Raw genomic sequence first — 14,047 nt, 5'->3', positions numbered from 1 at the left:
CATTGATTCGTGTGGTAGGGGTTACGGATCATGAGGCTCGTATTTGGAAGACACCTTTCACAGCTAGTGTAAGGCCTTGTCCCACTCTGTGTGGCTGTGGTGAGAGTTGATGGGTGTTTCTCTGAGCCTGGACTGTTTGATAACCTCTTCACTTTGGTTTCGAGGGGGTTTGCATATCAGACTAACATTTCTGATGGTTATACTATGTTCTTGTCAAGGTGAGGAGGGACTTCTTGTTAAATCATTTGCCTCAGCGCTATCCGGACATACATAAGAAGGGGTTCTTAGTCAACCTTAGAAATACTAGTGCTAAAGGAACCTATTTCACGGTGCGACATGGGCAAGCCCAGAAATATAATTTTTCTGTATTTTTAATGTTAAATTCAGTACTATCATAATTTTACTACTGAGACTTTTCATTGTGCATAATAATTTACTCTGTCTGCTAAGCAAAATATAGAACTTAATGCATGTTGTTACATTGAATATCAGGCTTTTTTGGTTTTTATTATGATACAGGTTCAGCAGAAGTGGCCATCTGGTGTCCCAGAAACTCAAAATGTTAGGTGTGTTTCTGTTGATGGTGATGCTGACCGTGTTATATACAGCTACATAGATGATGATAATAAATATCATATGTTAGATGGTGATAAGATTGCAACGTTAGTGGCTGGATATTTCCAGGAATTGCTGAAAAGTGCAGGTAAGCATAAAGATTATGTATATTTTCTGAAATTTCTTTCTTGTGGCCTTGAGTTTCACTTATCCATAAAATGAGTGAGAATGTTTTGTTCCAGTTAATATTGAATTATAAAAAGCATTGGCCATCTTGTGTGGTAGCTAGTAAATAAGTTGCAAAAATGAAAAAACCGTATACAGTGACTCCCGTAACTACGGACTTCGGATTCGTGGACTCGCACATTCATGGATTTCTCTGTGGAACATATACCCCCATTATTTGTGGAAAATTCGCCTATTTGCAGTATTTTTCTATGAGAAAGATCCACAAATTCCTGTTTTTTTATGTTTCATTATAAAATGCACTTTTTATCATAAAACTATTAAAAAAACCAGGTATATACATTTTTAGTGGGTTTTTCTTGAGTTTTACCTAACAAAATAGGCACTTCAAAACGTTTGTATGGGGGTTTCAACTATTCGCGGGTTCTAGCTATTTGCAGGGGTCTGTGAATACGGGGGGAACACTGTACTTTAGTTATTCAAAGTCCCTTGAATGTTTGCCATGAAATGCTTTCTTGGATATGATTCACCATTATTATTGTTAATTAGTATAAACACTCCACTGAGTGAAAAAAATTGTAACTCATACAGCTGCCAGTAACTTTTTTTTTGCCCATTAGAATTTTCTTTTGCAGTTTTCTTCAAAACTGCATAATAAAGATATGTAGTACTTAATTGCACTTATCTCCTGCCATCTTATTCAGGTTAGTACTTACCCCATTTTGCTTAACTGCTCTAGTAAAGTTAAGCAAAGTGGGTCTCTCAATACACTATGTTCTTTGTGAATACTACTAGGTAGTTTGTGCTCTGCGTGCCTGGCTCCATCTTTTGAGTAAGTAGTATGCAAATCTAAGCAGTGTAATACATTTGTATATTTGCTGTTTTTCATGCAGTAAAGTTGATAGACTGTTTATGAATGTGTTTTTAAAAATGAGTAATCTTAGCTTCACAAAGCACATGTCATTAGTGAAGTTATATTCAAATTATAAAGTATTCTCACATATTTCATATTTGCTCAATTTTTAAGCAATTACGTACCATACCAAGCTGTCTTACCATGCACATTTTTCTCTAATATTATTTGACATGATTTACTTCAAGATTAGTGATGGAAGAAATGCACCAAAATGATGGAAAGTACATAAAAATCAATTTGGTCATGTCACTACATTACTATTACCTATTTATTTTTCTTTGGATTGATCTTGTTTCATAGAACTTGTTAATTGTGAAAGTATCAAAGCAATATGTACATTATGTAGAGAGATTTGTAACATGAATTCAAATCTACAGTACTATATTGTATACTTTCAGTATGCTGTTAGTATTTTACTATCTCTCTTATATTCTGAATAATTTTATGACATATTTTTTCAGGTCTCCGTCTTAAGCTTGGATTAGTTCAAACAGCATATGCGAATGGTGCCTCAACGGACTACATTACAAATGAATTAGGAGTTCCTGTAGCCTGTGCTAAAACAGGTGTAAAGCACTTACATCACATGGCTTTGCAGTTTGATATTGGGGTTTATTTTGAAGCTAATGGGCATGGAACAGTCATATTTTCCAAGGAAGCCAAATCATCTATCCGTGTTGCAGCATCAGGTATGCTTTTGAGTGAGTTTTATTTGTAAAAGTCAATTTTTTTTTTTTTTTTTTTTGAGCTTAAAATCTTATTGTGCTAAACAGAATTTACTGTACAATCTAAGCCAGGAACTATAAAGGTTGAAGCAAAATAAAATTATCTCAAGTGATTATACTTTACTCATCATCAGTTGAAAAGTTTTGAAAGCCATACATAATACAGAATGCAACAAATCCAGGCACTTTATATACTCATGCTCTCAACCTTCTTTGGTAATTTGATAGATGCACTGTAAGCAGATACATGGCTTGTAAACATCCCTGTTATTGTGTTTTTGCCTGATAAATCCTTAAATTTTTTGTGTACCAGAACCATAACCACTTCTTTTTCAACATATTATATCTGCTTTAAACTGCCGACTTCAGTTTATACTACAGGTTACTTTTCTTACAAGAGAGAGGAAGGTATAAATCACCTGAGAATCAGCAGTTGATTAAGCATCAGTATTGTTAATCATCAAAATCTTGTTTCTGGGCTAAACCTGTGTCGCTCCGTGAAATGTTCCTTTAGCACACATTTCTAAGGTATAAATATTGCTATAAATACCAGAGAAAAAACTATATGGTAATGCCAGAATATTCTGGCTCGCTCACATTTATTTAAGGTGTCGTGTACACTTGTGTCTTTGACTATAACGACGTTATTTTGGAATAAAATGAAATGCTATAAATGCCAGGAATCTTCGATATCTAAGTTGAGTATTGCAATTATCAATTTATGTTGTTAAAGGTAGCAAAATTAATCATAAGTATGTTTTAGTTGTATGTTACATAAACGGAGCCTAACTTGCACCGCTCCTGAGTCAGCCATTATATACATCGCTACCCGTATCTTTATGACGACTTCCAATTGGTCACCTATACTAATTATAGTCTGTGTTGTTATTGATTTTGCACTCACTCAAGATTTAGTAAAATTTGTAGATATTCTGACGTTTTATAATAGATATCCTGGCGCGAGGATGTTTCAGACCTACTTACACAAACCAGGGAGATTCCTCCTTGGTTTGGGAAGTAGGTCAGATGGGTATTCCTTCCATCTGGAGAGGCTTCTCCCCTTCGATTCATCGGATCGGGAGTTCAGCCTATCTCCCTTCCCCCCCCCTCCCCTCTGTTCCTTGGTCTGCTCAAGGAGGATACCTCCTTCACCTTACCAGGGAATCCCTGAGGGAGGGGTGTAAGGCCCTTAGGGACCTAATTCTGTTCCATGAGCCTCCCTGGCCTTCCTCGCCAGGATTGTGATTGAAATCACGTTCTCGGGGAGGTTTAGGCTAACCGCTCAGAGCCACCCTGGCTGTCCTGTCCAGATCATCCTCTTCATCCTTATCCCCTCTCGCGCCATGGCTATTATATAGCGTTTATTATCACTTTATTATTGTATTATTGTAATCGGTGGGCAGTCGGTCTATAGACCGTCAGCCCTTGTGATCGATTGGACCCACTTCTGACCGCAAGGTGTTCCACCTGGCTGGTCGTAGTGTCCAATTGATCGCATGTGAGCCACCCTCTAGATGCCCTCCCTCCCCCCTTTTACCTTGATGGGATGACATAACTCGCTAGCGCTACTTCAGGTAACCATCCGAGTCCTATCCCCTCTCACAGAGGGGTTGAGGGAGAGTGATTATAGTCGGAAGGGGTACTCCTCGCCTTACGTAGTAGGAGAAGTACGATGGTACCTACCCAGACGAGCCCATGTAATTTCCCGGCTCGTTAGGATGGTATTAGCCACGTACTCTCTTCTCGGCTTTCCTATCCCCAGTTCCCTTCGTTCTCTATCCGCCCGCCTCGGCGGATCCGGGACCCAGCGGACATCGTTAGTTATGCATATAACAAACATGATTCCTTTACGATCAGATTCAGGCCTAGGTTTTACCTATTCCCCTGTTTTGATCCCTAAGCTGGACCCGGGGGATAGAGAGATAGCATTGAAAGGGAACTGGGACCGGAAGGGGAATTTTGCCTTTCCAATCCTCAGTCCTCCATACATTATCTATCCTTCCGCCTCGGTGGACCCGGGATACAGCGGAGATCGTTCAGTTATGCATATAACAACACGATCTCCCTTACGATCGGATTCAGGCCTAGGTTCTACCTATTCCCGTTTCGATTCCTTAGCTAGACACGGGAGATAGAGAGATAGTGTTGAAAGAGAACTGGGACGGGAAGGAGCATAGATTCTGTGCTCCGGTTCAAAATCCTTTAGTTTTATTTTAATTGTTTCAAAATATACTTTGTTTTCGATCGGTGTACTACGCCGGGTAGTCGACCCTGGCAGGTAACCTAGAATCGAGGCATTTGTTTATCCTTACCTAGCCTCTCTCCCCCGCTTTCATTTTACCTCGGCACCCCACCCCGGTGGCGGTGGCCAGGAGCTAGCAGAGGCATCCTTAGTTACTAAGAAAACCTCTCCAATGCCGACGGATTTGGGCCAAGTCTAACTTTCCCCGGTTTCGTTGCTATTAAGCTTAATATGCTATATATATATATATATATATAGATATCTATATATATATAGATATATATAATATATATATATATATTATTACAAGACTTTGAGGTGAATGCATAGCAGGGTAGGAGCTGGCGGGAGAGGATAATATGAATACCTTACATAATGCATGCCGCCGCAATTTATTACGGCGACGACAATACAGAATGCAGGTCCCGCCGGAGTGATCTCCAGCGGACCTACATGTAGTGATACTCTGGTATCGATTCTAATATTACATACTCCGCCAGATGCATATCCAGCGAATCCATACAAAGGTACTTATGTATCATTTTGTAATTACAGATGGTACGCTGTCAGAAGACAACCTGCACTTCAACCCTGCAGCCGCAGGGCAGACAGGAAGTATGCTGCACTCACACAGGCTGTGCGGTCCAATGAACGACTTGTCGGTTCGGCAACCAGTTGTAAGTGAAGTCTGTTACAATCTGCTTTTGGGACTTCACTACCGAGACGGTAAGTACCAATTCATTGAATGATTAGTTCACTGAATGAGATATTGTAAATAATTGGAGAAATATTGAGATAATTATCAATGTTTAGAATACTTTTAAAAGAGGACACTTTTTAAAAGTAACTATCTCTTTCAGAAGTTTCCTTATCTACCCAAATGTGGAAGTCTCAGCAACGGTACCAGTAAATTTGGCAGCCCCGATCATTGCCAAGATCCACGAAGATTAGCAGGCCGTGCTGGCAGAGGACCTAGTGGGTTAGAATAAGAAGTCATTGGAGAGGTCGCAGCAATCAACCTGGACCATGAACCAATGAAGGCCGATACCCAGGACGAAGGTAGGCTATATGAAGCATTTGGTAACGGGCAAAAGGACTACCTTTTAGCCCGTCTCATTCTTCTTCTTCATTTTAGAGTTTACCAAGAGACCTATGACTTCGAGGGATAAGCCGGGGTCGGTAATCCCTAAGGTAAGCTGAAATAGTCACTCATAGGTCTATTACAAGTCCCTTACTAAACATTACAAACTGAAGGCTATTTGGGAAAGTCGTTCTAGTTCGTCATCAGCCACCAAACTGGTGACGAACACGACAAGATCTGCCACACACAGGCAGGCATCGAAGACAAAGGTATCTAAACCCAGATCCTAGGATCCCGGGTTTAACCCAACATGTTTTCCAGCTTGCTGAGGCAGGAAATGGGATTACCTGACTCAGACCAATTCTAAATAACATCGCAACTCAGTTGTTCTCGAACATGTAAACGTCAGGTCAGCCTATTCAGTCATTAGTAGAAGGACTGAAGATCTAGGAGACCTCGAAGTAAGGAGCCCCCTAACCCAGAAAGCCACAACTACTCCGGGCAGTACCAGACACATCCAATTGTGTCCCTTCAAATCAATAATCTTTGGTGGCTACCAGCGCATGCTCTCTTCTCAGAGGGCATGCTGACGATTGAGGACGGGGAAGGGAACCCGGCCAACAGAGGACTTCGAGTAACTTTCACCGCGTCTCCAATTCCCTTGTTTAGGTTATGCACGTCTGACTGAGAACACACTGATCTGTGAAGACAAAACACCTAAGGAAATGGTCATCTCCCCCAGAGACCAAGCTCAATCAGCCTGGGTTCAAACCCTGGCAGATTGGGAATGCACAAAGTACCAAACTGACATGCCACAATAATCCCTTCACGATTTTTGTGGTGCTAGACGACACGTCCATTCCGTGTACCTCTAAAGTAATAGAGATTACACTTCAGGCAACAGCAATGGACAAATCTATACATTATATCAGAGAGACAGATTTACCATCCGTGGTCTCTCTGGGAGGAATGGAGTGCGGGGTAGACGCCTCGGCGACTTTCTTCGTAGGCATATTGAACTAAAATTGTGCTACGACGCTCTCCAGCGAGCTTTTACCCAGACTCCCAGAAGCACTGGTAAAGGCGAAGTATGAAGCCAGAAGTCGCTTGACTAGGTCTATCAATTCCACCACTATAGCGGAAATGACAACCTCGGTCTATACAGACGAACCACGGTTCAAGATCCGGACAAGTCATTGCTTCACACCTTATGGTGCGATGTATATGACCTTGCAATAGCCAGGAAGAACTGCAGAAAGCACATCTTGGCCGATGTGTCTATTCACCATGAACCTAATAGACTCATCAAAGCTTAGGTCTGGGGAGCAAACTTGTTCCCTGAGACCGTAATGAACATAATCCCGGGCGAAGCAGCTAAGGTTAACCAGAGCTTGCAAGTTCGCTGGGGCTTGATCCCCAAGAGGATATATGAATCCTCGGGAACACAGCCCACGGGCATGAAGGGAGCAAAGGGGTTCTAGTCTTCCTAGACGACGTAACCTCAAACATTGATACAAGCTGTTCCAGTAGGCCAGCTAGGTCAACCATCCACCTCAAATAGTCAGCCACAACAGTCCGTGCTGCTGTAGAAACAGCCCTCTCAGCAGCACCAAAGCTCGGCTTCTTTACCTCTTCCCCGGCCGTAAGGCCTCCGATGAGAACCAGGTGTATGTCAGGGATACAACAGATTCACAAGAGGTAGCCGAGTCAGAGCAACTTTCTGTAGAGCTGGCGGAAGAACTTCCGGCAAGGACTTCACAGGAAGCCGGCGCAACCGACTTTCGACGAACCAGTGAGACTCCTCAGGTAGGAGGAAAGCAGTGCTTTTTTAAGAACCGCTAGGAATCAGCACTTGGTCGAATAGCATAGTATCAAGAGGTCGGTGTGGAGTAGGGAGAAGGGCCCTCCTCCATCAACTGAAATTTATCAACATCCAAATGCCGGATGAGATAAAGGACACCTAAGACTTTCTGTAGAAGAAAGTAATTACAAGTGCAAATATTTAGAATTTCAGGGACACTTCTCCAGCGAGTCCTTGAAGATTCAATCAAACAATGGGTAATATTAGACTTGTCTCATTGAAACTCATATATTCAATACGACAAGTCCCATATGCTAACTGTTTTCACAGGTACGGACCTTACCTCCCCGTGTGGCCGTCACAATACCTATAATCTTATAGATACTTACTATCCCGTTCCGATAGCAAGTCACTTCCGCCTTTTCCTAGGCTTTCGCCTTTTTCTAGGCTTCAGACTAGGCAACAGGCTTACGCCTTCAAGTAAGGCTATTTGGGCTTATCAGAGCGCCCAGAATATTTACAAGATAGCGGAAACAGTAGTGCAACAACTGAGAACCCTAGTAATCTCTCAGACGACTGGATCATCTGAACTATAAACGTCAAGGAATGTCTCAAGGCAACCATAAGTGATAATTTCTGGAATTCCTAGGATTCCAAATCACTAGGAATCCCTACACACTCCGACACCACAGTTTCAGTGTTTAGTAAACAATGGGACCTCAAATCACACAACTTTCGATCCCACCGGAGAAAAAAGAAAGGAAATATGAAGGCTGCGAGACACTTCCTCAAGGCAGACTAGCATCCCGGAGGAACCAGAAAGAGTTCTAGGTTCACTCCAATTCGCGTCAGTAACAGGGACTCTACTAAACGCCAACGTAAGACTATATTCCGGGTTTGGCGAAATAGAGCGACAGAATTACGAGATAGAGTTCCCACATCCCGCACAATTTACAGAGACTCCGTCCATGGACAGAAGTCAAGAATCTGACAAAATCATCACCGGTATGGTTCCCTCCGCCAAGTTTAGTGGTCCATATGGATGCTTCACTAAGCGTTTTGGGAGACTACCCCCAATAAGGAAACGCTCAGGACACTTGGTTCCTAATGCCCTGCTAGCTTCATAAAACAGTGTTTGGAAGCCATGACAGTATTCTATTCTTAGTAACTCTCCTTAGAGAGCAGCTTTCAGCCAAGCCACATAATTGGGACATGATAACAATCTTTTCATTGACAACAAGAAACAGTGGCATCTGTCAGCAACTCACTTGGCAGGAGCAAGAACCTAGTGGCAGATGCACTGTCAAGGACAACTCCGCTACAGTCGGAATAGTCCTTAGACAACATGTCATTTAGATGGATCAGCCAACAGAATCCAGATCTCCTAGTAGAATTATTGCCACAGAATCCAACCACAAAGTACAATATTTCATGTGCCCTCAATCTGGACCCCATGGCCCAGGCCACGGATACCAGATAGGTTGGAACATCTGGCAGAGGATTTAATTTTTCCCTCCAATAAATCTACTAAGGCAAGTTCTAGGTTAACTCCCATCCTTCTAAGGATGGATTGGGTTGTTAACCCCCAACGGACTCGAGCAATTGTGACCCGTAACTAGGGGAATTGGGACTCTGCCTCAGACGGACCCCAACCCCAGACTGGCACGATTAGTATAACATGGCGGACGCTTCCTCAAGGATTCGGAGGGTCCTAACTTTATGAAATTCATGAATTTCACGGCACAAGAAGATGCCAATATGGATCCTATTAACTTACCTTGTTCTTTAGAAATCATGACAACGGAGTGACGGGGGGAGGTCCGCAACCATGCGGAAACGTTTCAACAATTGTCACGAGATTTGACAGTCCTGACTAATCTCTCCCCTAGTTCCTATGACTCCCTTTTATAAGCAGTACGATTCTACAGTAACAAGCTAGCCTTTTTCCTAAAAAGACAATAGTTATGACGATGAATATGAACCTGGCTGTTGCGTTCCTTAGGACCCTATTTAGAAAGAGCCTACCAGCTAGGGTTATTACCAAGACCAAATCTGCTTCAGGAATTTCTCTAGTTTGGTTCCACATTAACAGATTCATAATTTCATCGATTCCGAGAACTTGTGCTAGCTAGAACAAAATCATATTGATTTCCTTCCATCCAGAGAAGTTCTAGTATCTCCAGATCGAATTCTTGGCTGAAAATGAGGATCCTCAGAGTAGGTGGGGCCCCTAGAAGATGCCCACTTCCACGGATCTATCCCTATGTCCAGTCAGAACTTGAGATCAATTTTAGACAGAACATCGAATAAAACTTCAGGTCCTTTATTCATTCGAGAGATGGTGGAACAGTCTCATTTAAGTGGTTAAAATAACAATTCTATAATTTTAGATAGGCTAACAGAAATCACTTCCACATGTACATGGTGTCCGAGCAGTAGCTCCCTTAATAAGCCACTTCCACCACATGAACTTTGATGACCTTAAAGAAGTATATAAGATGGAATTCAAAAGACCTTGTCCTTCTTTAGCTCCTTTTCTCTCCTAACCGCCTCGCTTAATCTCTAGCCTTCATCTCGGGGTTTTTCACTTGGATTGCATAATTGAACCATTCTTGTCCTGGTTAAAATTAACTACTAATCATATACATGTAAAATATATAGTATTACTTGTTGTCATAGTAATCACACAGGCCTTACCAATAATTATTGCCGGTAATAGTATATACTTACTGGAGTAAGGACCTAGACTTAAGATATTGTTAAAATCTGTCTATATTTAAGCAGTTAATTAAATAGGGTAGAATTATCTTAGAGTTAGTTTCTCCCTTCCAGTAGTCTTATAGAGAGTATATCCAAGCTTGTGGGAACAATTCTCTGTCACTATTTCACGGAGCGACACAGGTTTAGCCAGAAAAGGGATTTGACAAAGGAAAAATCTATTGCGGGCGAATGACTGTGTAGCCCAGTGAACAAAGGAAAAATCTATTTCTGGGCGAATGACCTGTGTCGCCCAGTGAACCCACCCCTTCCTTCCTCACCCTATAGCCCCAAGCTTGGGTGCTATTTCAGGAATGGCTATTGAGGTGCTAGTAGTAGCGGTAGTGGGCTGTAGATGGCGCTGGTATGGTGCCTAGTTTGAAAGGGAAATTGACAAGGAAGAGACTAAATGGCAGAGAAGACCTCTGGTAGTGGTTTCACTTGCCCCAGATACCATACCGACACCTTACATAAAGGTGAGCGAGCCAGAATATTCTGGCATTACCACATAGTTTTTTTTATCTGGTATTTATAGCAATATTTATACCTTAGAAATGTGTGCTAAAGGAACATTTCACTGGGTGTAACAGGTCATTCACCCTCACCCAGAAATAGATTTTTTTTTTCCTTTGTCAAAAATCCCCTTTTAATATCTTTTTTGCTTTGTACAAGTTCTCTCCTCTTAGGTTTTTTTCATTCATGTCTGTTAGTTCTTTCCCCAATTGATTTCCATTTTTTATATTGTTATTATTTTATAATAAGTATTTATCTGACTTTATTATCTCAACCTTCCTGGTTGAATTAATTATGCCCCTCATCCTGCCAAATATACTATCCATGACTAGCATCTCTAGATTATTTTGGTCATTGACTTGTGTACTGTATTTTTCATGTAGAATTTAGTATTTTCTCCCTAATTTTTACAACACACGTTCATTTCAAGAGTATGTCAGTCAAACTATAAATTTTTAAGTGCTCTGTTGTGATGAAAATGAAAAAATTATTCGCAAATTTAGTTATGTTATTTGTCTTTTATAGATATGTAAGTCAAGCAATGTCTGAAATTCTGGTCTTGTATTTTGCAGGTGGAAATGAGAGTGCCAAGAAGCTTTCTCTGGTCTTAGATGTGATCAATGAGACAGTGGGAGATGCCATATCAGACATGTTGCTTGTGGAAACTATCTTACATGCCAAAGGCTGGTCTGTGTGTGATTGGAATGCTGCATACCATGACCTTCCTAATAGACAGATGAAGGTAAAGATGTTTTGATATTAACCATTGTTTCAGTACTTAAGGTTTTTCCTCACTCCACAGAAGAGAAGTAACAATTATAGTAAAGATACTTTGCTTTGAAATCTTAGATGCAGATTTAGATTACCAGTTAACAAATTATAGGTTTGAACAAAGTAGGATTAACAAAAAAAGCTTATTTGTATGTCTGTTGAAGCTGTTATAGAAGGAGAACCAATGCTGATCATACATTTTATTATTATTTATGTGACAGAGACAAAAATAGTGGTGGTTAGTGTATCATTAGCCTTCTTACAATAAAGAAGTGCATTTTTCTAGTCAGGTTAGGAGCTGAAGGCAACACTTCCACTCGCCTGTATGAATTCCACATCTTTTTTTTAGTTAGCTTATTACTGTATTTTTTGTTTGTGGTGCATGCATTTCATGATTCTGAAATGACTGATACGTGCTTGAAAAAAGTGTTTAAATATTGTAAGCCTATTGATTGTTGCAAATTTAGAATATTAGTAAACAACAAGGCAATATATTACCATTCTCACCATCACCAGTACTACCCAAACCACCTCTTCCACTGTCTTATCTTGGTTAGTGACTTGCCTTCAGTTTCTGGCTGTTGTTTTCAAAGCCAATAAGTTCTGCATTATAACTTCTGCAGTGGTTATTGCAGTAATTTGGAAATTAACATTCAGATACTTCATAAACTGCAGTTATAATTGCTTACCTGTTGGAAGCCTAGCATCAAGATGTGACATGTCAGAAATTGTGTAAAATTATCTGAATTCTTTAGAACAAGAGGATAGCTAGGAAAAACAGTTCAAGATATTGCATTCAGATTTAAAGTCCTTTTTTTTCAGGTGAGTGTTGCTGATCGCTCAGTTATTACAACAACGGATGCTGAACGTATTTGTGTAACCCCTGAAGGTCTACAGAAAAGTATTGATGCAATCGTCAAATCCTATCCTAAAGGGAGGTCTTTTGTGAGACCCTCAGGAACAGAAGACATTGTTCGAGTTTATGCAGAAGCTGCAACACAGAAAGAAACTGATGAACTAGCCGTGAAGGTTGCATGTGCTGTGCACAGTGAAGCTGGTGGTGTTGGAGAGAAACCAACCTCCGTGTAAATGTAGTAGTTCTTACTTTCAAGTTGCTATGAGGAAGTTCTTGTAAAGTAGGATTGGGTTTTTAAGTAATTTAATGATAAATTTTTGCAAGCCCAGGTTCAGTAAAAACCAAAGCTTTGGAGAGGTGATATCTGTTTGAATAATAATTCTCTATAGTACAGTATATTATGACATTTTAAAGTACGTATTAAGATTTATCTCTTAAGACCAAGACAGAATCACATTAACTTTATGAAAGCAATTGAAGTTAGGGCAAGTTTGATCACATTGCTTCTTGTTTGTTGGAGAATGAAAGTGAATGTTGGAAAATACTGTACCATGATAGAAGCGTAATGCATAATTAGTTTTAAACATTCTTCAATTGAAATAGAACTGTTAAATTGTTATGCCCTTCAACTGCTTTTTATGTTATTTATGCTTTTGTATCTCCCTTTGTATCGATTTGGCTGTTACCGAGGAGTACATTATAAAGAATCTTCAGATTAATTGATATGGTGTTCTCTCTTTAAAAAAGTTTAATTTGAAATGGAAATATCTACATTGAAGATATGGTACTGTGTTTTGATGCACTTTTGATATCATGCAGCCTATATTCTCTTCTATTTGATTATTATTTTTTTTATTTGTATACTAGTGATAAACTTCAATTCTTTTGATATTTATATAAGCTCAGTGCTCATCATTATGGATTGATGAAAGTGTTTTGAAACACTGTTGGAGTGATGAGCAAAATTGATTAATTTTAGATTAATATTTTGTTATGAAAGGACATTAAAACAGCACCATGCTATCTGGTGAGTTGTATCTATGTCTGCGTTTGTGCTCTTAGCAGTTTTATGGAAAGCAAAATTGTCAATAAGCTTTTTTTGGGTGGGGTTAGCATACAGTGATCAACATAAATGCCAGATATACGTTTTAATGTTCCATTTCATGACATAGGTTATGTGGGGCAATTGATGTGATTATAAAATTGAGATTATAAAATTATTATAAATTAGTTTGATGTTGACTGACAATTGATTAGTAGTTTTCTGACTTGAATAAACAAAAAAGCTAGTTTACAGTATAGAGTGCCTGACTGTGTGTCTTTACACTTGATTGATTATAAAAGGGATTTTGACGTAAGGAAAAAATCTATTTCTGGGCGATTGGCTCGTGTCGCCAGCGAAATATCCATTTAATCTATTATTTCTAGGGTAAATGTACTAACACATACCAGAGAATAAATAAAATAAAGAAAAGGTCAGTATAACTGACTCGCTCACCATCCAGGAGGGTGTCGGTATGAACACTAGGCAAGTGAGACCACTACCACGAGCCAAAATGCCAATAGAAATCTCCCACTACAAAAACCCTCCAAGAGGGGAGCCGACCCACAGAGTGAGCAGCTCGTACTACTACTACTCCATCC

General features: G+C 40.1%; 1 protein-coding gene across 1 annotated transcript; it reads left to right on the top strand.

The window, feature by feature from the left end:
- The first annotated feature begins 487 nt into the window (after positions 1-487).
- LOC135213192 (phosphoacetylglucosamine mutase-like) lies at positions 488-13,771 on the top strand. Its single transcript, XM_064247161.1, has 4 exons — positions 488-703; positions 2,119-2,346; positions 11,349-11,518; positions 12,370-13,771. The coding sequence occupies exons 1-4, from the start codon at positions 511-513 to the stop codon at positions 12,634-12,636; spliced, it is 858 nt and encodes a 285-aa protein (XP_064103231.1). The 5' UTR covers positions 488-510; the 3' UTR covers positions 12,637-13,771.
- Positions 13,772-14,047: the final 276 nt, after the last annotated feature.

The sequence above is a fragment of the Macrobrachium nipponense genome, chromosome 42 (assembly GCF_015104395.2).
Source record: "Macrobrachium nipponense isolate FS-2020 chromosome 42, ASM1510439v2, whole genome shotgun sequence".
In the NCBI taxonomy this organism is placed as follows: Eukaryota; Metazoa; Arthropoda; class Malacostraca; order Decapoda; family Palaemonidae; genus Macrobrachium; species Macrobrachium nipponense.
Note: the sequence above shows the minus strand (reverse complement) of the source record. Positions and strands in the feature narration are given on the sequence as shown.